The following is a 26,258-nucleotide window of genomic DNA, read 5'->3' as shown; positions in this document are numbered from 1 at the left end:
ATTTAAATTTTTAATTCGAACACTGCTACTGAATACATAGAAGAAATAAAAGTTACTCATCAAATAAAGTATTTAGGAACGAAAATAATGAACAAGAGGAACTTTCTGCTTGAACATAAGAAAAATATTATATAAGAAGCAAATAGATATGCAAACATGATACCATCCATCACAAGAAGCTGCAATAAAGTTCTCATAGGAACAACATATTGGAAAAGTGTTATCCTAGCATTAATAATGTTTGAGGGAGAAGTAGTAAACTATACAAACAGACACACACACACACACACACACACACACACACACACACAACAAAAAGCAGAAAACAGCATACAGATATGTAATGAGTGCCCCAAACTATACCCCAAACAGTCCAATAAGAGGAGAAATAGGAGCATTATCTCACACAGCAAGAGACATGAAGACCAAACTCAACTATGTAAGACACGTTATGCAAGGTAACAATGCATTACTAAAAACAATCTTTGAAGACATAATGGAAACCTCGAAAGATCCATGGGTAAAAACGGTTAAGACATATATGTTAGAAATAGATATAAATGTTAATAAAATAATAAAAGTGAGAAAGGGAGAGATAAGTAGCAAAATCAAGGATTGGGACACTGAATGCTGGGAAGCAGAATTAGAAACCAAACACAGTTTAGCTATATACAGAAAGTATAAAAATTAAATCAAGACAGAGACAGCAATTTATGATAACACCTTACCATCTGACTTGCTATTCAAGGCCAGAACAAATACCCTGGAGTTAGGATGGAGGAGTAAACATAGAAATTAAGAAACAAGCTGCCCTCTATGTAACTATGACGAAGAAAACCTAGAACATTTTCTGCTATATTGCCCAAAACTACAAAACATCAGAAACACTACAAGATTTCTCCAATAGCCTTATCACACAAATATATTGGGAAAACTCTTACTCTTTGAGAAAGATAATAAATGACAAAAACATAAGATCATAACATCACTTTGAAAAAAAATATAAAAAAAGAATCTATCTAATAAGAAAGAAACAGCAGCAACAGTAGAAAAAAATTAGTGGTGCCGTTGCAAAGGCAATACCCCAAAATACCAACTGAACTGAACTGAACCAACACTGCCTGACCCTTGGCCTGGCTCAGGAGGGATCCCAGTAGCATCAACATTAAGATCAAATTCAGGAGTCTCCTGCAACATGATGAACTGGAGCTGGAAAATCTGAATGTTACTTTGGGTGAGGGCCCTGTGACTTGGAGTGCAAGAGAGCAGGAATCAGCAATTGACTACATGTTGGTGAATGAAAGAATGCGTGAAATTGTGTCGCATATGTGGATAGATGAGGATGGTTTGGTTGATATTGTGTCTGATCACAACATGCTGGTTAAGGAGTGCTTGATGCAGGGTGGGAATGAAGTGAAAGTGAAAGTGAAAGTAAGAAAAAGAAGTGGAGACTGAGAGATGTAGGATGGGAGAACTTTCTGGTTGATCTGAGTGAGAGAAGCTAGGATGATGAAAATGTGCATGATATGGAGCATCTGAATGAGAAACTGGTTGAGGACATGAGGGGTGCTGCTGAGAACCAGATAGGGTTTGTGAGAGTAGGTAGAAGAAAGAATGTATGTAAACCATGGTGGCATGATGAAATCAGAGTGGCTAGGAAGGAGCAAAAGAGAATGAGTAGACAGTGTAGATGGCTGAGGAAAAAGAGGCATGAAAGCGATGAGGCAGAGAATGAGTATCAAAATGCATGAGCAGTGTATGTGAAGCAGCAGCAGTTGACAAGACAAATGACAGTGAATGCTAAAATGAGGAGTGAAAGGAGTGTGATTCAATCTTTAAGGGAGAAAGGTATGGAAGGTGGCCGTGAATGGTACAAGTTCATGAGAGATGAGAATATGTCAGGCAGTGTTGGTGTGGAGAGTCTGAAAGTGAATGGTGTAGTTATAACAGAGAAGGAGGGAATCAGGGAGGCAATCAAAGGGTTCTGGGAAGAAGTAGGTGGGGTAGGTGAGATGTTTAGTGTGAGAGAAGGATGTGTGACACTGGAAAGAAAGAATGCAGATGAATTGGATGAAAGAATCAGCAAGGAGGAAGTGAAGAGGTGTATGAGAAGGCAGAAGAATGGCAAGGCAGCAGGTCCAGATGATATACCATATGAGTTCTACAAGAATGGTGGGAGGTAGTGATTGATAGAATGGCTGAATTATTCAACCGAGTGTGGGATGAAGAGAGAGTGCCAAGAAAGTGGAATGAGAGCTGAGTGCGTCTGTTGCACAAGGGAGGATCTAAGAGTAAGAATGAGTTGGAGAACTACAGGTCAATTGCATTAGTTAATATAATAGGTAAAGTTTTCAGTGCAGTGTTGAATGAGAGACTGTGTAAATGGATTGAGAGAGCTGGAGTGCTGGATGAAGAACAATGGATTTTGTGTGGATAGGAGAGCTGAGAACAATATGTTTGTGGTGAATGAAATGACTGAGAAGAAAAAGAAGGATGGGGGTAAACTGTACCTAGGTTTTCTGGATATAGAGATAGCTTATGATAGAATGAACAGAGAAATGCTAGATAGAGTCATAGAAAAAATTGAATTGAGTGCAAAGATAGTTAACATAGTGCAAAGTATGTATGTGGACACAAGAGCTAGATACAGACTAGGAGACATAGAAAGAGACTGGGTGAAGAGTGAGAGAGGAGTTAGGCAAGGCTGTATATTGTCACCAACCCTATTTTAGCATGTATACAGAGGAGCTGGCAGCCATAATGAGAAGAATGAATGTAGGGGTAAGTGTGGGGAATGATAAAGTATGTGCTTTTTTATGCAGATGATGTAGTTGTTATGAGTGAATTGGCAGATGAGCTTCAGAGTTTGTTGGATGTGGTGGATGGACTTCGGAGTAAGGTTTAGCAGTGAGAAAAGCAAGGTAATGATTGTGAATAGGTCGGAGGATGAAAGTAATGTGGTATGGAGACTTGGAGAGAATGAGTTGAAACAGGTGCAAGATTACAAGTACTTAGGGATGTGGATGAATCCTAGTAGGTGTGAAAAGGCAAAGAATGAAAAGATAAGTATGGTAAACTGGTGGGTAGGTCGATTAGGAAGGACGGCAAGGATGAGAACGAGTAAGTATGATGTGTTGAGAGAAGTGTGGAAGTGTGGCTGTGCCAAGTATAATGTATGGTATGGATGTGCACCGAGGTGCACAACAGTTAAAGCCTTGAAAGGTGATATGGGATGGACCACCTTTAGAGAAAGACTCACAAAAAGCCACACTTTGATACAAGATTAGGCTTGAGAGAATGGATGATGCAAGGATAGCAAGGAAGGTGTACCTGTGGAATGAAAGTGGAAGCAAATGGAGGAAGAGATGCATGAGAATGACAGACAGGAGTGGATTACAAGTTGTGTGGGCAATGAGAATGACTGGGAGAAATCAAAATGAGCGTGAATGGGTGGTAACAAGAGGAAGCAGAGTGGGAGCTGAATGGGATGTGAGAAAATGGAAGAATGACATAGACAGAGAAGTGAAATGTGTGGGACGGAATGAATGGAAGAATGAGATGGAAAGAAAGAAGACCCTGGAATGGTACAAGGAGAAAGAGGCCCCGAGGTATGAAAGGTGGTATGATGGAAGCCTGGGCGGTGATCTTCTCTTCCGAGCGAGGGCACAGTATATGGATGTGAATGCAAGGAGTTACAGATGGTTTGAGTCCCGCAGCAAAGTGTGCCAGATGTGTGACATGGGAGAGGATGAGACGGTGGAACATGTGGTGCTGGAGTGTGTGAAGTATGCCAGAGTCAGGAATGAGATGATGCAAGTGATACTGACTGAGTTAGGGCATGACAGGAATTAAAGAATGGAGAAGACATGAAAGGAGTGGATGGTGTTGTTGCTGGGACTGTGTAGAGAGGCGAATGAAAGGATGATTGAGGCGGTGAAATAGTTTCTGGAGAGAACGTGTCGTGTCAGATGTCGTGTAAGAACAATTAGTGTAGATAATGCTGTTCGTTTCTCTTTTTTTTTTTTTTTTTTTTTTTTCCTACTACAGGAGTTGCCGATCCAAAGGCCTGGCTTAGGAGTGATCCCGAGTCACATGTACCGTCAAGATCAAGATCAAGACATTTGCACCACAACACCGGCGGAGCTTTTCTGGTGTGTGAACCTTGGAAGTGTGCTTCATGGCTTCCCAAGGCACGGAGAAGGCACTGGCACTGCTCAGGAGGCTGCCGAGGGTGTCCCTGGGAAACCTGAAGCCAAACCCCGGTGCTGTTAAGAGTGTGAGTCACTGAGATCACTAATACTAGATGTCACCTGGCTTACCCTGTGGCTGGCTGTCGTAACTGATGGTTTCTCCTCTTTATGTGCATTTTTTTTTTTTTTGTTTTATTATAGTTTAAGCCATTACACACTACGTGGTAATAACCTACCTCATTTTGTTCGGTTTTATTATAGTTTAAGCCATTACACACTACGTGGTAATAACCTACCTCATTTTGTTCTTCTCGCTATTCACATAATTTCTAATGATTACACTACTTGCCGGAAATTAATAATAACGCCACAATGGGCCTGGGAATGCACAGCGCTCTCAACTTTTTCTAAGTCCACAGGTAAACATAAATGGTGTATTGTTGCCTGAACTTCAGTAGTTAGGTTAGATTTGGTTAGGTTAGGTTAGGTTTTATTATAGTTTAAGCCATTACACACTACGTGGTAATAACCTACCTCATTTTGTTCTTCTCACTATTCACATCATTTCTAATGATTGCACTACTTGTCGGAAATTAATAATAACACCGTGGGCCGTGGGTAGAGATTGGGGACATTGGCTTAAACTATAAATTTACCTTTTGTTCTTCTCACTATTCACATCATTTCTAATGATTACACTACTTGTCGGAAATTAATAATGCCACAATAGGCCTGGGAATGCACAGCGCTCTCAACTTTTTCTAAGTCCACAGGTAAACATAAATGGTGTATTGTTGCCTGAACTTCAGTTGTTTAATGCTTTGAATTATGGGTAGCTGCTGGATAGGATCACTGTGTCTATAATTCCTTGGGCCAATCACGTGCTACCACCACTTAACACCACGAGTTGCACCAATAGGAAGTCTTTATAAGTACCCATAAGCTGCGCGGGCAGGTTAGGTTAGGTTAGGTTAGGTTCCCCACAGGCCCCCAAGCCTGCTTGAGGGATTGGGGGGCCGTGGGTAGAGATTGGGGACATTGGCTTAAACTATAAATTTACCTTTTTTTTTTATTCCGGTATTATTTTAGATATGCACCATCATACTCTACAACATTGGGAATGTGATTTTTCATACCTTACTGAATTCAAAGAAACTGTATCTCCGACTTTCCATGGGAAAATCCATAGTTTTCAAAATACACTGGCCGCCAATGAAAGCGGCGCGTGTTATTTTTGTGTTAGTGGCGCGTGTTGTTTTTGTGTTTTTTCGTACCATGCATACCATTAAATTTGCCTTAATCATCTATTACTATCATTAAAAATATAATTTCTTTACCTTACCTAATATTTTGTGCTGTTTCCCTTCCTCTTTATGACAGATTCCAACCGACGTGGTACAGAATCTGCTAGTTTTTCCAGATATGTAGGTGACAGTTCTCCCCACACTTGCACGACCGCCTGCTTGAGCTTCGCTACACTGCTCGTGTCCAGATCCTGGAGCTTCTTTTTCATCATACTCCACACATTTTCAATCGGGTTTAGGTCTGGACTGTTTGCTGGCCAACTTTCAAAATAATTAAGTTCACACATGCCAAACCATTCCCTTACAATGTTGGCCGTATGGCATGACGCACCGTCCTGCATGAAGGTTTCACCGTTACACTTGTCGAAGCACTCTTCAAGATTGTCATGCAGCAGGTCAAGATATGTTTCTGTGTTCATTGACACTCCTTTGTCAAGCATAACTAAGTTGCCAACACCAAAGTAGCTGAAACACCCCCACACCATCACAGAGGAGGGATGCTTAACTGCGTTTACAGTGTACCGTTCGTCATATCTGTCCGAGTTTCTTGGTCGGCGTACTCTTTTGTGTGGTGTTCCTGTCACATAGAACATGCTCTCATCTGACCACACTACTCTTCTCCACTTCTCTAATGGCCAGTCTTTATGGTCCTGAGCAAATCTGACTCTTTTAGCTTTGTGGGCGGGTGTAAGCAGTGGTGTCTTTGCAGCACGGTAACTTTTCATGTCGAGGTCCTCCAGTGTCCGCCGCTGTATTGTCCTTATGGAGACATGTGTCAGCAGATCAGGGTAATTTTGTTTAATTTCTCTTCCTGTGAGGAATGGCGAGACACTTAGCTGACGCTTAATCAGTGTCAGTGTCCTCTTTGATAAAATACGGCTGCGTCCAGGGGCAGTTTTCTTCACTGGTGCTAATTTTCCGGTATTGTCTCTGCATCGCTTCAACCAGCGTTGTACTGTTCTTAGTGGGAGTCCTGTCTCCTTTGAAATATGCTTAGAGCCAAAACCACCCTTCCGGAGTGAGTCAATAAGGGCTATATTGACTGGGGATATTTGATGTTTACGTGCCATTGACACTTAAGTTTCCACACCAATATGAAAGAGAACGAAGAAAACTGACACACTGTGCGGGGGAGCGGGGTAAGCAAGTGTACTTCCTTACATGAGCAAGTGACAACTGAGTGATAATTTTTTGAAGTGTGACGGTTGATAGATGTTTAAAGAGCCGGCCTATGTTGCCACTTCTAGATATTAGCCACATTCTTTTCAAATGAGCTACAGTTCTTCCCGCGCTATGAGATACGGGTTTGTTTATAATGCGCGCCACTTTCATTGGCGGCTGGGTGTAGACACGGTCATTTCCCCAAAAAATTCTCTAGATCCGATCCCGTAGGATAGGTTAGGTTAGTACATTGTATCCCTGAGGGGGTTGAGGAAGGTACAACCCCTTGACTAAGTTAGGTTAGATTAGATTTGTATCCCTAGAGGGGGGCCAGGACAGTGCATCCCCCCCCTCACCTAGATTAGGGGGATTATGGTGTAAATCTAAAAACTTGCCTATTTTCTATCCACCCCTTCTGTACTATCTTGTGACCATATTTTGGCAATCATTGTGATGTGTGGTCCTTGTGGTGCAGAGCAGGCTGGGTCCATGCCCTGCTGCAGGTGTGCATTACCAGTTAAGGTAGGTTTACTCGGGCTGTTTCTCCACCCAGCTGCTTGCAGTCACCAGACCAGCTGGCAGGCTCCAGCTAAAAGCATTTATATGATGGAGAGCAGCTGCTGGTCTGCAGGTTTGCTGCAAAAAAAAAAAAAAAAAAAAAAAAGCAGTTGAGATGGAGTCCTCCTCCAGGCATTAGTGTCAATGTGTTGTCCCTGGCTGGCTGAGCTGCATCCAGCAGGTCTGAGTTGTATATTCCTTGCAGTGTTACCACACTGGGCGAGGCTCTCTCTCTCTCTCTCACAAACATAGACTATGCACATCTACCAATGTAAAAATGATCATATATCTTGTCTGGAGAGAGAGAGAGAGAGAGAGAGAGAGAGAGAGAGAGAGAGAGAGAGAGAGAGAGAGAGAGAGAGAGAGAACACACACACACATTATGCATGTCTAGCAACATTAAAGTGACCATATATCTTGTCTGGAAAGAGAGAGAGAGAGAGAGAGAGAGAGAGAGAGAGAGAGAGAGAGAGAGAGAGAGAGAGAGAGAGAGAGAGAGAGAGAGACTATCCTCACCCAACATGATGACACTGCAAACCACAAGGAAAATGCATAATTGGCAACACAGATCTGAATGTGGCCCAGCCAGCCTGGCACTAGTGTTGACAGCATGTCAACACTAGTGCCCTCCTCCAATGAGCTGGTTGCTATAGTTGTGATTTTGCTGTGCTTGAAAAAAAAAAAAAGAAAGAAATGATTGTGGACTCATTCCTGGTTTACATAGTCTTGCAGGCTGTGGTGCTCATGATGCCTTCTGATACATGCATGCTGACCCGCAGGCTTCCTCAGTGACCGTAAACAAACCAATTCCGTGTCTGTTTTCCAAATTTTTTATCAATAAATTTAAATATTTTATTTATTTATTGTATATAATGGTGCTGTCAATGGTTTATTACTAAAACACTTTCCAACAATATTCCTCCTATTTTGAATTTTATATTGATAGTTGTTCTCATTTGACTCTGGAAAAATGCTGGGAAGGCACGTGATCAGACCGATAGAGCAGTTTCCCAGCTGCTCCTGAAATTCAGCAAATCCCAGCTGCATTTCACTCCCAGCTGCACGATCTCAGCTGCCCTGTGTAAACCCCTTTATGCACTTTCCTTGCAGTGCTACCACATTGGGCAAGTGAGGATACTCTCTCTCTCTCTCTCTCTCTCTCTCTCTCTCTCTCTCTCTCTCTCTCTCTCTCTCTCTCTCTCTCTCTCTCTCTCTCTCTCTCTCTCTCTCTCTCTCTCTCTCTCTCTCTCTCCAGACAAGAGATATGGGCTAATATTAATATTTACATTATGCCCAGGTCTGAATCTTATTATTTTTTATCTCTCCAATGTTTCCTTAGGTTAAAACTGGTATGGAAGTAGCAAAGAAATGTGCAAAACCTTAATTTTGTCTTTTTAATTACCTAAATGTATGACACCTGTCACATACTGCAGCTGACATGACACTGGGCTAGCTTGTTGCCTGAGACATGTGTCTCATGAATGGCAGAGGTGTGTTTGTGTGTGTGTGCGTATTATGTCATTGGCCGCAGACTCAGCATTATTTAATTTTCAATGGTTCATTTGTCTTGCATTAGCCAGTCAGCAATTATTAGCAGCAAATTTTTAATTTGAAGCAGTCAACAGATAAGACAGTCTGGCACTTATCTTGTTAAGGATGGCATGTGGCTCTTGTTCTCTGGCCTTTGAAGAGGTTGTATAGAAATTCAAAGGTAAAGAAACTCTGTTTAGATTTGGTTAGGTTTTGGATAAATTAGATGTGGTTAGGTTATGTTAGGTTTGGTTAGATTAGGTCAGGTTTGCTTAGATTAGGTGTGGTTAGGTTAGGTTTAGTTAGGTGTGTTTTCATAAGCAATGAATGGTTTTCACAACAGTGTAGTGGGGTAGTCGGGATAGAGCAGGGTGGTGTGTGTGTGTGGGGGAGGTGGGTGTGGAATGGTGTGGGGAGGAGGGTGGGTGTGGTTGAGGCAGTGGGCAGTTGCACCCAGTCAGTGACTGCATGCATAACTTTGATTTATATTTTATTTACTACAGGGAACAAGTAAATTTTTTTTTTTTTTTATGCTTAATATTTGATGCCATTTTTTTAAAAAGAGTTATAGTTTATTTTCAATGCAAACCCTAGAAATAAGTATTTTCTTTACATTCATTACTCTGATGCCAAATTTAAGAAAATATTGTTTTCTAGGAGTAAGCACAGAAAACTATCTTCTTTTGGAAAAGCATCATATTTTGAGTGAAAAAGAATCAAGATTATTGCAAAAAACAGACCCAAGCATAATCTACAGTTTTACTGAGATACCTTTGATCACTTTTATGTTGCTAGATGGGCATAGTGTGTGTGTGTGTGTGTGTGTGTGTGTGTGTGTGTGTGTGTGTGTGTGTGTGTGTGTGTGTGGGCGTGTGCGTGTGCGTGCGTGCGTGTGTGTGGGCGTGTGCCTGCGTGCGTGCACATGTGTGCATGCATACATGTGTATTCTCTCTCTCTCTCTCTCTCTCTCTCTCTCTCTCTCTCTCTCTCTCTCTCTCTCTCTCTCTCTCTCTCTCTCTCTCTCTCTCTCTCTCTCTCTCTCTCTCTCTCTCTCTCTCTCTCTCTCTCTCTCTCACCTGCCCAGTGTGGTAACATTTACTGCAAGAAAATGCCTAACTGGCAACTCACACCTGCAGGATGTGGCCTGGCCACCCCAGCACCATACAGACCATACATTACAGTGACTTCCCATTGTCTTCCCATTTTATATTTTCTAATTTATTTCTTAGAAGAATTCCTCCACAAATAGTATGTAGTTATTGGGGTGTGGTTATGCATTAGTTATGATACTCTAGTTTTTTGTAAAAGTTTCATTCCCTGCTGTACTGTAATTACTGAATAATAGCTCCCAGCAGAACAGTCCATCATTATCATCTTTTAGTGCTGCCTGTTAGCCTGACTGGAGTGTTTATTTGGGATTTTACAGTGTCTGATCCTCCCTTGCTTAGTCTTGGCCTGACACAGGGTGATGAGGCACTCTCAGATAAGTTGAACCTCTTGATCTGGCCAGTCAAGCTGGTGGAAGTAGTTGCCTCTGAAATACTAGGGCTGCAAAGTCATCAGGCACACCAGTCCACTGGAAGTACTTAGTTAACAGTTTGGTATATCTTAACAATACTTACATAAACAGTTATCTCAGGGTGGATATTAGTACCAATATTGTAGTTTTTGTAAAAGTTGCATTTCCTGGTGTAATTTGATTACTGAATAATGGCTCCAAGCAGTATAGCAGGTTAGGTTCGTTTAAAGGATGTATCCTTAAGAATTACTACTAAATATTATGAGAAACAATTGTCTCATAATGGGAGACAAAAATATTTTTTTCTTGGTTAGAATTTGGTAGATTTTGGTTAGTTTTGAATGAATCTACGAATCAAATCAGTTGTTTTTTTTATCCTTCTGTCTCTTCTGAAAATTTGTGATTTATGTTAAAAACAAGTAATAGATTAATACAAAAAAATGCTTTAATCAACCAGAATAGAATATCTTTGTTCTCACAGATGCCATGCATAGTAATATGTGCCACTGTTCAGAACAACTCTCCTCACCTGCCATGAAATGTTCTACTGGTTTCACACCATGAGACTGTTAGGTGTCACCAAATCTGACTACCCCTTAACTTAACCTGTTGGGACTGTAGCCCCCTCAATTCCATTGACCTATCCTAAGGATGTTTTTACAGTTCTAGTGACAGATTAACAGATTTTAACAATATACACAGGAGAAACATTCTTGAGAACCTGACTAATCATCTCAGTGGCCTTTAAAAATAGTTGTGGTGAGACAGCAGAGCATTTCAGAATATGGGCCTCAGAGGCAGTGTATTCATTGTTGTGACGTATGCTTATTGTTGTGGCACATACTCATCCTTGTGGCATATACTCATTGTTGTGGGGTATGCTCATTGTTGTGGTGTTTGTTCATTGTTGTGATGCTAGATACTCTTCTTTTTAGTTCTTTTGTGGTGACCATTTGTTAAGATACTCTTTTATTTAGTCTACAAAAATTTGTAGAATTTGGCTGTTAACCTGAAAAGATGAGAGAGAGAGAGAGAGAGAGAGAGAGAGAGAGAGAGAGAGAGAGAGAGAGAGAGAGAGAGAGAGAGTCCCGTATTCTGAAACGCTTTGCTCTAACACCATGATGATTTTCGAAGGCCGCAGAGATGATTACCTATGCTGTCAAGACTATTTCTGCTTTTTAGAATGCAGAAATCTTATTAATCTGTCACTGGAACCTTAAAAATGCTCTTAAAAACTGTGTAGCTTGAATTAGAGCCTTTTGGAAGTAGTGGAGGGACAGTACAGAACTGTTTCAGAATACAGTGTAGAGAATCACAACCCACCATCACCATTACCATCATTCATGCTTCCAGGCAAGGCGAGGGCGTGGCATCTACGGCGGCAAGACCCATGGTGCTGGCAGCAAGGGTTCGGGACAGCGGCAGAACTTCATGAGGCTCGGCTTTGAGACAGGCAATACTCCCTTCTACCTGCGCTTCCCCTACCAGAACTACTACAAGGGCCATCAGTGAGTAGTCCTGCTGAGTTCTCCTGCACCACACCACACATGTTGGGATGGAATATATAATTATATAATATTATATAATATACCATGCATTTCAGCATATAAGACAACACTTGAATCATCCTAAAAAAAAAGACACAAAAAAGTGGATTGCCTGTGCATCAATGACCTAAAATTTTATGCAAAATACCATTGTAAATAAACAGTAACCTTATATTACAACTTTTAGGGAAGTTAAACATTAAATAGGAATCTGTTTTGAGAAAATGCACTATTGAATTACTGTTGAAAAGTGTGTGAACAAAATTTAATGTAGTACAACTACAAACCTCTGTTGGCATTGTATATGAATGAACAAAGCAGAAGGCTGTGCAAATCTTTCCCAGTTTTTCCAAAGCTGAAGAAGGAGCTATATAAAGGTCTTTAAGGCATGGAACCATAGGCTAAGCAGCAAAAGAAAGTAAACTGGGGAGAAGATAAAACTCTCCAGGTCGCAGTGTTTTATAGAGGTGAAGTTCATATACTGAGAAAAAATTTCAAGGATGTCAGTGTATCTGATCAAAAGAAACATGATATATAGAAAATTACAGCTGTCAGCCCAATACGTGCAGGCAGTGCATGGCAAGGGTTTGTGTATGTTTAGGAAAACTGATTGTCCCACATGTAATTTTACACCATCTTTGTCCACCCATTCTTTCTCATGAAAATGTACAAAAACAACTGGTGGGAATTTTATTTTAGGTTTAGTTTTGCACTTGAAGATTACCTTATTACTTATTATTAATAATACATTCAAGGTATTTAATTCACTTTACTGGTATATCACCTTCTCAGTTGTTGGTGCCCACTGACCTAACCTTCACAGATGGTTTGGTGGTTTGGGTGTTATCTTATACCATCAGTATCGGCTAAAACCATTAAATTTGGACTGAAATTTGGGTGTCATCTTATCTGAAAGTCATCTTATCTGCTGAAATATATGATAATTATTTTGTACATTTATAACCTATACAGGGTGATTGACAAGTTTATCCGGAAACTCTGGGAAATGGAAGGTTATGCTATTCTAGGCAGAAAATATTCTATGGGTATATGTGTCAGCAGCAAGTGTCAGCTGAGAGGCCCTCTCTGCTGCTGCCAGGTATTCATTTTTGTCTTTCATTATTCTCCTGTTGCTTCAGCCTCTCCTTTTCATTATCATTTACCTAAATTACTGTTTTAGAAAAGCATGCCAGCTTAGTATCCAAGTACAGTTAATTTGAAAGTAAATTTATGACTAGAAAAGCACAAATGGCAACATGGCACAGCGGGAGAATGACATGCAACTTTTGAAAGACAGAAATGAATACCTGGCATCAGCAGAGAGGGCCTCTCAGCTGACATTTGCTGCGATGGAAGGAGAAACAAGGCACCTCATGTCACTTTTCAAGCCTCTCTCACTAATTAAATCAAAACATTAAACACATATACCCACAATATTTTCTGCCTAGAATAGCATAACCTTCCATTTCCCAGAGTTTCCAGATAAACTTGTGAATCACCCTGTATAGGTTGTAAATGTACAACAAAATAACTATATGATATAATATTATATGATTATACATTCCATCCCAACATGTATGGTGTGGTGCTTAGGGATCTAATATATATATATATATATATATATATATATATATATATATATATATATATATATATATATATATATATATATATATATATATATATATATATATATATATATATATATATATATATATATATTACATTGCATGTGTGTGTGTGTGTGTGTGTGTGTGTGTGTGTGTGTGTGTGTGTGTGTTGGTCTTAACACTAGAGAAAACCTTTTTGTAATTAGTTGTCTTAGTTGCTAGGGTATACATATTTTTCAAAATCCCTGGAAGTGTGTATGAATTTAGAAAAGCTTTTTATAGAAGTCTGATGTGTTGTTCCTATTTCACTTCCAGCATGAGGTTATCATACGCTCCTCTGTGCATGGGTAAGCTGCAGCGCATGATTGATACCAGTCGCCTGCGCACTGATGTTCCTGTTGACATCACACAGCTCAGTGCCACTCAGCTGTTCTCCATCAACCCCATGGAGAAGATGGGAGGCATTATGCTGAAGGATGAGGTGAGAGCTGCCGTTTCCATTAGCATTCTCATTACAGGGGATCCTCAAGTTACGAGGGAGTTTGTTCCTGTGGCATATTGTAAACTGATTTTCATCATAAATCAGAACCAGCCTAAGTAAGCACCCACAGTATGTCATTCACCAATGCTAATGCTGTAGTATTGTAAGGTCATAATCTAGGACATGAATAATAACTACTGTACCTTTAAAAAAAATGTATAGAGGACATATGTATAATAAATAAAAAATAATTCAGTAAATAAGTAACACAAAACAACAAAATGTACAGGGATAAGACGAGCACTGCCAACACTGTAACCATGAAACAGTGGAAGTCAAGTCCTTCGTAAACTGAGGACTCCCTGCATTGCTGTGCCAGATTCTAGTGTAGGTGTATTGGGGTAGTATGCTCAGCTCACAGCAGAGAGGTTCAAGATTGGGTTTGTCTTCCTTCACACTGCGGTAGCATCTGTTCAGTCTGCGGTGGTTGGGTGTGGGAGGGAAGCCGGGATATCTCCTTGCTTCCTGGCAAAAGTGAAAGGCTACCAATCCCGTCTTCTGTGTATGTCTGTGTGTTTGTGTGTTTGTGTGTGTGTGTGTGTGTGTGTGTGTGTGTGTGTGTGTGTGTGTGAGGTGAAGTGATTCAAAAATTTCATGCATGGTGCCCCAATATCTAAGGTCATGTGGTGCCAAACTATAAAATTGTGTAGCAAAAAAAAAATAAAATAAAATAAAATTCAAATTTAAAAAGTAAGAAAAATAAGAACTACAAATTAAGCAGGCTGGTATTTGAATGTACTAACTGTAATTGAGGGGGTACTGACCTTTGTGTGTGTGTTTGTGTGTGTCATTCACATACAGTTGTCTGCTGGTCACCCAGCTAGCCATTCCCCTACAGAAAGAGCTCAAAGCTCATAGTGACTGATCTTTGGATAGGACTGAGACCACTCACACATTACACACTGGGACAGCAAGGCCACAGTCCCTCAGCTTACATCCTGTACCTACTTGCTACTAGGTGAATAGGGGCTACACATTTAAGAGGCTCACACAGCTGCCCCACCACGCCTAGGACCCAAACCCAGGCCTTCTTGGTTGCGAGTTGAGGGTGCTGATCACTACACTCTATGGTGTGTGTGTGTGTGTGTGTGTGTGTGTGTGTGTGTTTACCCATTTGCAGCTCCATTCCCAAATTTCTTGTTGCAACATTTCACAGTCGTCTTCATTACACATTCTTCCCAATAGTTTAGCATTATTGGCAGAGACTCATATAACTATTAACTCCTTCCCCTATGTCATTAACATATATTGCAAACATAACTGAGGCTAGTACTCATTCCTGTGGGACCCCACTAATAACTTCCTTCTGTGGAGAATACTTTTTTTTTTTTTTTTTTTTTTTTTTGACGGACACTACCCAAGGGCAACAAAAACTGAAGGATAAATGTCTTGAAATCTCCCTCTTGAAGGAATTCAAGTCATAGGAAGGTGAAAATACAGAAGCAGGCAGGGAGTTCCAGAGTTTACCAGAGAAAGGGATGAATGGTTGAGAATACTGGTTAACTCTTGCATTAGAGGTGGACAGAATAGGGGTGAGAGAAAGAAGGAAGTATTGTGCAGCAAGGCCGTGGGAGGAGGGGAGGCATGCAGTTAGCAAGATCAAAAGAGCAGTTAGCATGAAAATAGCAGTAGAAGATTGCCGCAACATTGCGGCAGTGAGAGAGAGGCTGAAGACAGTCAGTTAGAGGAGAGGAGTTGATGAGACAAAAAGCTTTTGATTCCACCCTGTCTAGAAGAGCGGTATGAGTGGAACCCCCCCAGACATGTGAAGCATACTCCATACATGGACTGATAAGGCCCTTGTACAGAGTTAGCAGATGGGGGGTGAGAAAAACTGGCAGAGACATCTCAGAACGATTAACTTCATAGAAGCTGTTTTAGCTAGAGATGAGATGTGAAATTTTCAGTTCAGATTACAAGTAAAGGACAGACCAAGGATGTTCATTGTAGAAGAGGGGGACAGTTGAGTGTCATTGAAGAAGAGAGGATAGTTGTCTTGAAGGTTGTGTCGAGTAGATAGATGGGGGAATTGAGTTTTTGAGGCATTGAACAATACCAAGTTTGCTCTGCCCCAATCAGAAATCTTAGAAAGATCAGAAGTCAGGCATTCTGTGGCTTCCCTGCATGAAATGTTTACTTCCTGAAGGGTTGGACGTCTATGAAAAGATGTGGAAAAGTGCAGGGTGGTATCGTCAACATAGGAGTGGATAGGACAAGAAGTTTGGTTTAGGTCACTGATGAATAATAAGAAGAGAGTGAGTGACAGGACAGAACCCTGAGGAACACCACTGTTAATAGATTTAGGAGAAGAACAGTGACCGTCTACCGCAGCAGCAATACAACAATCAGAAAAGAAACATGAGATAAAGTTACAGAGAGAAGGATAGAAGCCATAAGAGGGTAGTTTGGAAATCAAAGCTTTGTGCCAGACTCTATCAAAAGCTTTTGATGTATCCAAAGCAACAGCAAAAATTTCACCAAAATCTCTAAAAGAGGATGATCAAGACTCAGTAAGGAAAGCCAGAAGATCACCAGTAGAGTGGCCTTGACAGAACCCATACTGGCGATCAGATAGAAGGTTGTGAAGTGATAGATGTTTAAGAATCTTCATGTTGAGAAAAGATTAAAAACTTTAGATAGGCAGGAAATTAAAACAATAGGACGGTAATTTGAGGGATTAGAACGGTCACCCTTTTTAGGAACAGGTTGAATGTAAGCAAACTTCCAGCAAGAAGGAAAGGTAGATGTTGACAGACAGAGCTGAAAGAGTTTGACTAGGCAAGGTGCAAGCATGGAGGCACAGTTTCGGAGAACAATATGAGGGACCCCATCAGGTCCATAGGCCTTCCGAGGGTTTAGGCCAGCAAGGGCATGGAAAACATCATTGCGAAGAATTTTAAGAGGTAGCATGAAGTAGTCAGAAGGTGGAGGAGAGGGAGGAACAAACCCAGAATCGTCCTAGGTAGAGTTTTTAGCAAAGGTTTGGGCGAAGAGTTCAACTTTAGAAATAGATGTGATAGCAGTGGTGCCATGTGGTTGAAATAAAGGAGAGATATTTTTTGGCTAGATGCCAAAAGTCATGAGGGGGGTTAGATCTTGAAAGATTTTGATATTTTCTGTTAATGAAGGTGTTTTTGGCTAGATGGAGAACAGACTTAGCATGGTTCTGGGTAGAAATATGCAGAAGTGCATGAGATTCTGGTGATGGAAGGCTTAAGTACCTTTTGTGGGTCACCTTTCTTTCATCTATGGCACAAGAACAAGCTGTGTTAAACCAAGGTTTGGAAGGTTTAAGTTGAGAAAAAGAGTGAGGAAAGTACGCCTCCATGCCAGACACTATCACCTCTGTTATGCGCTTGGCACACAAAGACAGGTCTCTGACACGGAAGCAGTAGTCATTCCAAGGAAAATCAGCAAATTACCTCCTCAGGTTCCTCAACTCGCAGAGGCAAAACGCCAGAGGCACCTTCGCTTAGGGGGATCCTGAGGAGGGATTGGAGCAATAGGACGAGATACAAATATGAGATTGTGATCGGAGGAGCCCAACAGAAAAGTGAGGGTGACAGCATAAGCAGGATTAGAGGTCAGGAAAAGGTCAAGAATGTTGGGCATATCTCCAAGACGGTCAGGATTATGAGTAGGATGTTGTACCAATTGCTCTAGGTCGTGGAGGATAGCAAAGTTGAAGGGTAGTTCACCAGGATGGTCAGTGAAGAGAGAGGAAAGCCAAAGCTGGTGGTGAGCATTGAAGTCTCCAAGAATGGAGTTCTCTGCAAAAGGGAAGAGGGTCAGAATGTGCTCCACTTTGGAAGTTAAGTAGTCAAAGAATTTCTTATAGTCAGAGGAGTTAGGTGAGAGGTATACAGTAAAGATAAATTTAGTTTAAGAGTGACTCTGTAGTCGTAGCCAGATGGTGGAAAACTCAGAAGATTCAAGAGCGTGGGCACGAGAGCGGTTTAATTCGTTGCGCACATAAATGCAACATCCAGCTTTGGATTGAAAATCAGGATAAAGAAAGTAGGAAGGAACAGAAAAGGGGCTACTGTCAGTTGCCTCAGACACCTAGGAAAAGAAGATGAGGTTAGAAGAGGAGAGGTGGTGTTGTACGGATTGAAAATTATACCTTAGACCATGAATGTTGTAGAAGTTAATGAAGAAAAGTTGAGGGGTTGTCAGAAGGGCAGTCTGACTTGGGGATATTTGTGGTCCCCTCTCCAGATGGGGACTCCGAGGCTGGTGTAGGAGTCACCAAGATAATTTTAAAATTTTTGAGTGAAGGGTGTGTGTGTTATTAGGTGCTTGTAGTTTTGTGTGGAGGAAGAGAGTTGTCTTTAGACAACTTATCTCTGATAATCAGTGATTATTAGATTATTAGATAGAGCATGTGTGTGTGTCTGTGTTATTCAACCCACAATTACCTGCTGGTCTCATGACACATCTAGCTGATCCCCTACAGTAAGAGTTCAGAGCCCATGGTGACTGATCTTTGGGTAGTACTGAGGCCCAGTCACACACCACACACTGGGATATCAAAGCAACAACCCCTCGGCTCACATCCCGTATCTGCTTGCTGCTAGTAAACAGGGCCCACACATTAAGAGAGTTGTTGCTTGTCTTCCTTGCTGCTCCTAGGACTCAAACCCAGGTCTTCTTGTTTGTGAGCTAAGTGTATGTGTGTTTGTGGTGTTTTTTATGGGCACTGGTCAAGGGCAACAAAAAGTGTGAAAAAAGAGACCAGTACTTAAAGTACTGTGTGTGTGTGTGTGTGTGTGTGTGTGTGTGTGTGTGTGTGTGTGTGTGTGTGTGTGTGTGTGTTTGTGTGTGTGTGTGTGTGTGTGTGTGTGCGTGTGCGCACGCGTAATTGTATTAACTAATGGAAAAGAGCTTTATTTGTACTGTTCCATCTCTATATCAGCTGGCTAAAGCAATGACAGAGTACTCCAGTCATCATTTAATAACAGTTTCTTCACATTTATGTCTTCACTTACATCTTTATTTACAGTGATTGTGGACCATTAGTCGTTGTTACCTGTGATTACATGATTTGTTGTTCACTCTGTCCTTCCTCTTCACTGTGAACACCCACCTTAATATCCTCATCTCTGCAACACACATCTGTTCTTGTGTCTTGCTGGATTGCATTGCATCTCTCATTTGTTGCTCTTAAGAGGGCTGCCAGTCTTCTGGAGAGCTGCAATCATTATTTTTAAGTGCAATTTTATTACTAATATTGTTTCTTTCATATCATCTTGTCTTATTTTATTTTCACATAAGTTATATTAAAGTATTAACTGGAAGACTGTTTGAGCTGTGTGGCTGATCCCAGTAAAGTGAGGGCAGAAGTACTTTCTCTTCTCTGTCAGGGGCCTAGGGGATAAGAGAATGGTTTGTTATTGTGAAAGTTGTTTGCCTTGTCTTGGCCATCTTCCTTTTTTGGGAGAGACAAGCTTGGTATGTATGTATGTATGTAACTGCAACACCTGGCACAACTCCAGGCAAGGTGGTGGCCAGCATGGATTATAGTATTTTGCTGATAACTTTTGGTAGAATAAGAATTTTTGACTGCAGTAGATAGTCTTGGACACTCCTTGGACTCAAAATAGCCATAATATTCTCTGCAGTTCTTAATATGCTCAAGAGACAGGCATATTCTTTTGTATTATTTATATTTTTGATGTTCAGTGCTTTTAGTTAATATTTTACCACACTCCTTGGCCTCACAGCAGTCATAAAGTTTTGTACAGTTTTGAAAGTCCTTGAGGGAGACACAGACATGAACTTTTTCTTTTGCTTTATTTATGTTAATATTTTGATGTTCAGTGTTTTTAATAGATTACCTGAGACACTCCTTAGACTTCAAACAGCTTTAAAGTTCTGTGCAGTTTTGAATGCGCTCGAGAGTCAGGCATATTCTTTTGTTTTATTTATGTAGATGTTACTAAGTTTTCTTGATGTGCAGTGGTATATGACCTCATTGTTGGGGCACTTGAATTAGTCACTCATTAGTTGCTCTTGACCACAGGGCATCGACCATTTCCAAGCCACACTCAACCTGGAGGTACAATGGGCAACAGAAGCCGTGATCGCTTCTGTGGAGCGCAATGGAGGCACCATCACAGTGGCTTATTATGACCCTATTTCTCTTCAGGCAGCTCTTAATCCCATGGCATTCTTCAAGAGAGGTTTGTATTGTATTATTATGTCTTGCAGATCAGCATAACCCAGTCTCTTGTTATCTTTTACCATGAGTTTCACATCTATTACTCTTCTGATCTTACTGATATCATGCCTTCCCTCCTCCTGTGGCTTCGCTGCTTAAAACTTTCTATCATCCCTTTTCTACCCACCTCTCTAATTTGAGTTAAGCAGTATACTCAGTCATTCATTTCTTTTCAGGTAAACTCAGAAATTCCATGCCTGCTTCTGTATTTCCTCTTTCCTATGATGAACTTTTCAAGAGGAATATATGTGTGTGTGTGTGTGTGTGTGTGTGTGTGTGTGTGTGTGTGTGTGTGTGTGTGTGTGTGTGTGTGTGTGTGTGAGGCGCCTAGAGCCAGAGTAACATAAGTGCCAGAAGTAGAAAACGGAGAAAAAAGCGATCAAAGTTTTGCTACATTCAGAATGCAATATCTCCTCAATTAATTGAGATAGGAAGTAGGGCTTAGCTTCAAAATGTTTGTTATTGCATGTGGTTTACAGGCTATACCTGGGCATTTAGTGAAATTAAAGCATTCTGAAAGGCTAATGGATGACTGCTTTTTTTTTATCTGGTTTATTTGTGGAAAAAACAACACTTGCAATATTTTATTTATCAAACATGCATGCATTGTTTATTCCTGTTCCTGTGTCAAGTTGTTTCAACAGCATGTAGTTTATTGAGATTCACCACCATTGAAGCCATTCTTGATTGATGTACGAATTTTATTAAGCAAAAATTTGTGACACTCTTGCACATACTTCCTAATCTGACCACCTAATAACAGGGGAGAATGATAAAAGGTAGAAAAATAGCTTCTGTATGTAGGCATTTTGTAGTGCAAAATTACTGATAGCCCAAAATTTCCTGTGCAAGACTATGGCTATCAGCAATGTAATTTTATCATAGCAGCCACCAGCACAGGGAGGCCCCATTACCCGTGCCTATACGTGGCGGCCTGTAGACCTGCTCACGTATGCTTCTCCCATATTCCTTCATCTTTTAGTTAATTTTTTCTCCACCCTGCAGGATTACACACATTTTTCCTTCCCCTAGAGGTTTCTGGCTCCTCAGGGGGCATGTTGTTGTCTGCTTTAATGATGAAATCTTGCATATTAGCATAAAAGAAAGACAGAGGGTCATTCAGTGGTGGCGAGCTGGCAGAAGGTGCATGAGTGTCTGTGGGCGTGAGGTGTGGGGGAGGCAGGCTGCTGTCAGTCGTGTCACATGAAGCGCAGCATGTGCCGTCATTGGCTCGCTGGCTGCTAGGCAGGAGTTACTTCATTCTGGCACCAGCTGCTCATCGCCTTGCTTCAAGAGCGACATGAAGGCTCTACAGATAACTGCATTTGGCTGGATTTTCGACCCTATTGCAGTGTCCATTCTGACTTTTATTCTGCTTCCTGCCACAGTTGGAAGGTGGGGGAAGACAATGCGATAAAAATTATCATTTCGGCCAGAGTGTTGCTTACGTTACTCTGGCTCTAGGTGCCTCGTACATATATATATTTGCCAGCATATTAGATGCACCTCTGCATAAGACACACCCCTATTTTACAAGGATGTTTTGTGGGGGAAAAAAAGAATCATCATAAAAAATTGTAGTGTGTGTGTGTGTGTGTGTGTGTGTGTGTGTGTGTGTGTGTGTGTGTGTGTGTGTGTGTGTGTGTAAGAGGGCCACTGGCCAAAGGCAACAAAAATTTTAATAAAAAGAAAGGGCCCACTTAATACCAGTTCCCATAGAGATGACACATAAAATAATAAAAAACAGATGATAAGTGTCTTGAAACCTCCCTCTTGAAAGAATTCAAGACAGGGAGGAAATACAGAAGCAGGCAAGGAGTTTTAGACTTTACAGGGAAAGGGATGAAGGACTGAGAATGCTGGTAAACTCTTGTATTAAAGAGGTGGACAGAATAGGGATGAAAGAAAGAAGAAAGTCTTGTGCAGTGAGACTGCAGGAGGAGGGAAGGTTTGCAGTTAGCATGAAAATAACAGAAGACAGCAAAAGCTGCAACATTGCTGTGTTAGTCAGTTAGATAGGAACTGATAAGATGAAAAGCTTTTGATTCCACCTTGTCTAAAATATTGGTATGAGTGGAATACTCCCATACATGTGAGGCAAATTCCATACATGGATGAATAAGGCCCCTGTACAGAGTTAGCAGCTGGGATAGGGTGGAGATGAGAAAAACTGGCAGAGATGACACAGAATGCCTAACTTCATAGAAGTGCAGGAAGAAGGTTCTGTGATAATTTCACTTTGATGGATTTTTTACCCTATTGCAGGTCCATTCTGATACTCGCACTCTTTCCTGTCATGGTAGGAAATTTGGGGAAGACAATGCAGTAAAGATAATGATTCTGGCCATGAGGTCACTTACATCACTCTGGCTCAAGACGCCTTATATATGTACATACATACAATATATATATATATATATATATATATATATATATATATATATATATATATATATATATATATATATATATATATATATATATATATATATATATATATATATATATATATACACACACACACACACACACACACACACACATACATACAGTGGTACCTCGTTCTTTTGGGCTATTCTGATTGGGAAGCAATTTATCCCATTCAAATTAATGTAAAAAAATTTGTTCTAGGTCCCAAAATCCTCATTTTTTTTTTTTTTTTTTTTTTTTTTTTTTTTTTTTTTTTTTTTTAATGGTGTTTCAGTTAGACATTTGGCCACCCTTGGTCTGATAGATATTTTGTCACCCCACTGTTTGATGATGTTCTTCACCTCTCAGTTTTGATGATGTGCTTCTTACCATTCTGTTGAGATGATGAGATACTTGCCGCTTCTGTTGATTATGATTGCCAGTACTGGATCAGATGAGGAGGCTTGGTATAGTGGTGGCTGCTGTGGAGGACCAGGTAGTAGCTTGATATTGTTGGTAGCGTAGAGGTCGTGGGTAGTGGTTTGATATTTTTGATTGTGCGAGTAAAAGACACAGTTTATAAGAGTTCTTCTTGATTTACTAATGGACAGAATATACAAGTGTGATACTGAGACAGTTGATTACAGACAAACTGATCATGAACTAATTTAGTCTGACTCTCTCTGAAGACTCCCTGGAGATTGATGATGAACTGAACAAACTGATATTCTCTGAAAACTCTTTGAAGACTGATGCTCTCTGAAGACTCTCTGAAGACTGAATGATCTAGCTACGTGTACAGGTCTATTTATGTGAGAGAAACGGATCAGGATACAACCTCTGATATGGAGAAATGACCTATGAGATGCTTGGAAATGGGGTGAAAGGACCATTGGTAGGGGTCATTATTTTGGCCAGTGACTAGGGAGAACAATAGGAAGGTGATGCAGGTATTTTCCCTAAGGCTTGGCAGGGATGTAAGGAAGGAAGGTGTGGTATTCCCTTGAGACCGCAGTAGGGAGGAGAAAGGTTAAAATAGACTGAGGCTGGCCACGTGGGCACACATGGAATGAAGTATATGAATGATGAAACACTGCATGTGGAATGAAATATATGAATGATGAAACACACCACATGTGGAATGAAATATATGAATGATGAATATATGTAATAATAATTGTTATGACTGATGCAACTGGTACTGTGGTTTATGTTGTGCCCTAAACAGAATTGAATGAAAATAACCTAAATTGCAGAAAAAATAAGCAAAAGAAAAAAAGAAGTACCATATATTTTGACATATAAGACAGTACTTGAATAATTCTAAAAAAGACAAAAAAGTGGGTTGTCCTATACGTCAGATACATAACATTGACCTTAAAATTTTATGCAAATTGCCATTGAAAATAAACACCAACAAAAGATGAGCCATTGAAAGTTCCTGCCATCTTCATTTTTTAAATCAGTTGTAGTGCACACAATTTTTATTTTGCACAAATTCTCTCTCTCTCTCTCTCTCTCTCTCTCTCTCTCTCTCTCTCTCTCTCTCTCTCTCTCTCTCTCTCTCTCTCTCTCTCTCTCTCTCTCTCTCTCTCTCTCTCTCTCTAGGCCAGTGCCCCTCTTACATAAAAAATAAAAAGAATTCTAACCAGCAGAGAGTTCAAGACTTTACCAGTGAGAGCGATGAAAGAGTGAAGATGCTGCCTAACTTTTGTATTAGTAAGATAGACTAAATAAAAGTGAAAGTATAGGTTACACAGATAGGATCCTTAGGATTAGGAATCACCTTTAAAGTAATGGGTTCATATTGAACAGGTTTAAAAAGAGGTAGAAGGAAGTTTCATGACTGGAACTTAGATTTGGTCACCAAAAAAAATCCAATAAAAAAAAAGGCCCACTGAGATACTGGTCCATGAATAGAGTCCGAAGCGGTAGTCAAAAACTGAGGATAAGTATCTTGAAACCTCCCTCTTGAAGGAATTCCAGTCATAGGAAGTGAGTTTTTGATGCCCTGCCCCAATCAGAAATTTTGGAGAGACCAGAAATCAGACATTCTGTGGCTTTCCTGTGTGAACTGTTTACTTCCTGAAGGGTTGGATGTCTATGAAAAGACATGGAAAAGTGCAGAGTGGTATCATCAGCATAGCAGTGGATAGGACAAGAAGTTTGGTGTAGAAGATCATTAATGAATAATAGGAAGAGAGTGGGTGATAGGACAGAACTCTGAGGAACACCACTGTTAATAGATTTAGGAGGAGAACAGTGACCATCTACCACAGCAGCAATAGAATGATCAGAAAGGAAACTTGAGATAAAGTTACAGAGAGAAGGATAGAAGCCATAGAAGGGTAGTTTGGAAATCAAAGCTTTGTGCCAGACTATCAAAAAGCTTTTCATATTTCTAAGGCAACAGCAAAAGTTTCATCAAAATCTCTAAAAGAGGATGACCAAGACTCAGTAAGGAAAGCCAGATCACCAGTAGGGCACCCTTGATAGAACCCATACTGGCAATCAGATAGAAGGTTATGAAGTGATAGATGTTTAAGAATCTTCCTGTTGAGGTAGACTCAAAAGTTTAGATAGGCAGGAAATTGAAGCAATAGGACGGTAGTTTGAGGGATTAGAATGGTTACCCTTTTTTTACTAACAGTTGTTAGATGTTAGTGTTGAGTCAACAGGAAACTTTAAAAGAAGCATTGGGATGATTGGTGGATACAAGATGTGTTGTACAGGAAGTGCCTTCAGTGTTGTAGGCTTACTGGCTTCTTGGACTTTCCCTTAAGTTCATAAGTTTACAATGTATTATGTAATTTTACTGATGAAGTAACATGCAAAGTCATAATGTCCTGATTATGTATAATAAACTTTGTAAATGCATTAAATTTTTAAGATAAGCTTAATGTGATTATTTTTCCTTTTAGTAAGAGTTTGCTAAAACTTAGAAGAACAGAAATGTCATGAATGGAAGATATTAATACATGTAGAAAATATGATAGAACTCTTTTATCTCGTATCTAACAATTATAAGAATATAACAAAATAAGGGAAGCTGCAAGAAGCTATTAGACATACGTGTGGCAGCCCCTGTATGAGACACACCAACCTATTTCCACTTATCATCCACATCCATAAATTTGCTTAATCTTGGTTTGAAGCTCCCTTAGGACTCAGCAGTAACAACCTGATTACTGAGTCCATTCCTTTTTTGTCTACAACCTTATTTGATAACCAATTCCTTCCTATCTTTTTAAATCTAACTTTTTCATGCTTGAAACCATTATTTTTTGTCCTATCCTGATTACTGACCCTGAGAATTCTGCTTACATCACCCTTGTTGTATCCCCTATACCACTCCAAGACCTCTATCAGATCCCTTGTAACTTACACCTCTCTAGTGTTTTGCTGCACCACTCATAGCTGTTTTGTTGGTGCAGATATGAATTTTCTCTATTCCTGTGACATATTAAGACATTAGTATTGTTTTCTAATCTCTCTCTCTCTCTCTCTCTCTCTCTCTCTCTCTCTCTCTCTCTCTCTCTCTCTCTCTCTCTCTCTCTCTCTCTCTCTCTCTCTCTCTCTCTCTCTCTCTCTTGACACACATGCACCACAACATCCTCTTAAGCTGTAGTCAATAGACTTATTTGTTTATATATCTATACCTATATGTAC

At 40.4% G+C, this 26,258-nt stretch overlaps 1 protein-coding gene across 1 annotated transcript in view; it reads left to right on the top strand.

The window, feature by feature from the left end:
- Positions 1–1,086: 1,086 nt before the first annotated feature.
- The window catches only part of LOC135092392 (large ribosomal subunit protein uL15m-like), a 29,940-nt gene continuing 4,768 nt past the window's right edge, over positions 1,087–26,258 (top strand). The window contains exons 1-5 of the mRNA XM_063990869.1: positions 1,087–1,234; positions 4,048–4,276; positions 11,616–11,770; positions 13,735–13,900; positions 19,983–20,142. Of these exons, the coding sequence (XP_063846939.1) occupies positions 4,178–4,276; positions 11,616–11,770; positions 13,735–13,900; positions 19,983–20,142 (580 nt within the window). The 5' untranslated portion in view covers positions 1,087–1,234; positions 4,048–4,177. The remainder of the gene's footprint in view (positions 1,235–4,047; positions 4,277–11,615; positions 11,771–13,734; positions 13,901–19,982; positions 20,143–26,258) is intronic.

The sequence above is a fragment of the Scylla paramamosain genome, chromosome 40, assembly GCF_035594125.1.
Source record: "Scylla paramamosain isolate STU-SP2022 chromosome 40, ASM3559412v1, whole genome shotgun sequence".
In the NCBI taxonomy this organism is placed as follows: Eukaryota; Metazoa; Arthropoda; class Malacostraca; order Decapoda; family Portunidae; genus Scylla; species Scylla paramamosain.
This window is presented reverse-complemented; position numbering and strand designations above follow the sequence as displayed.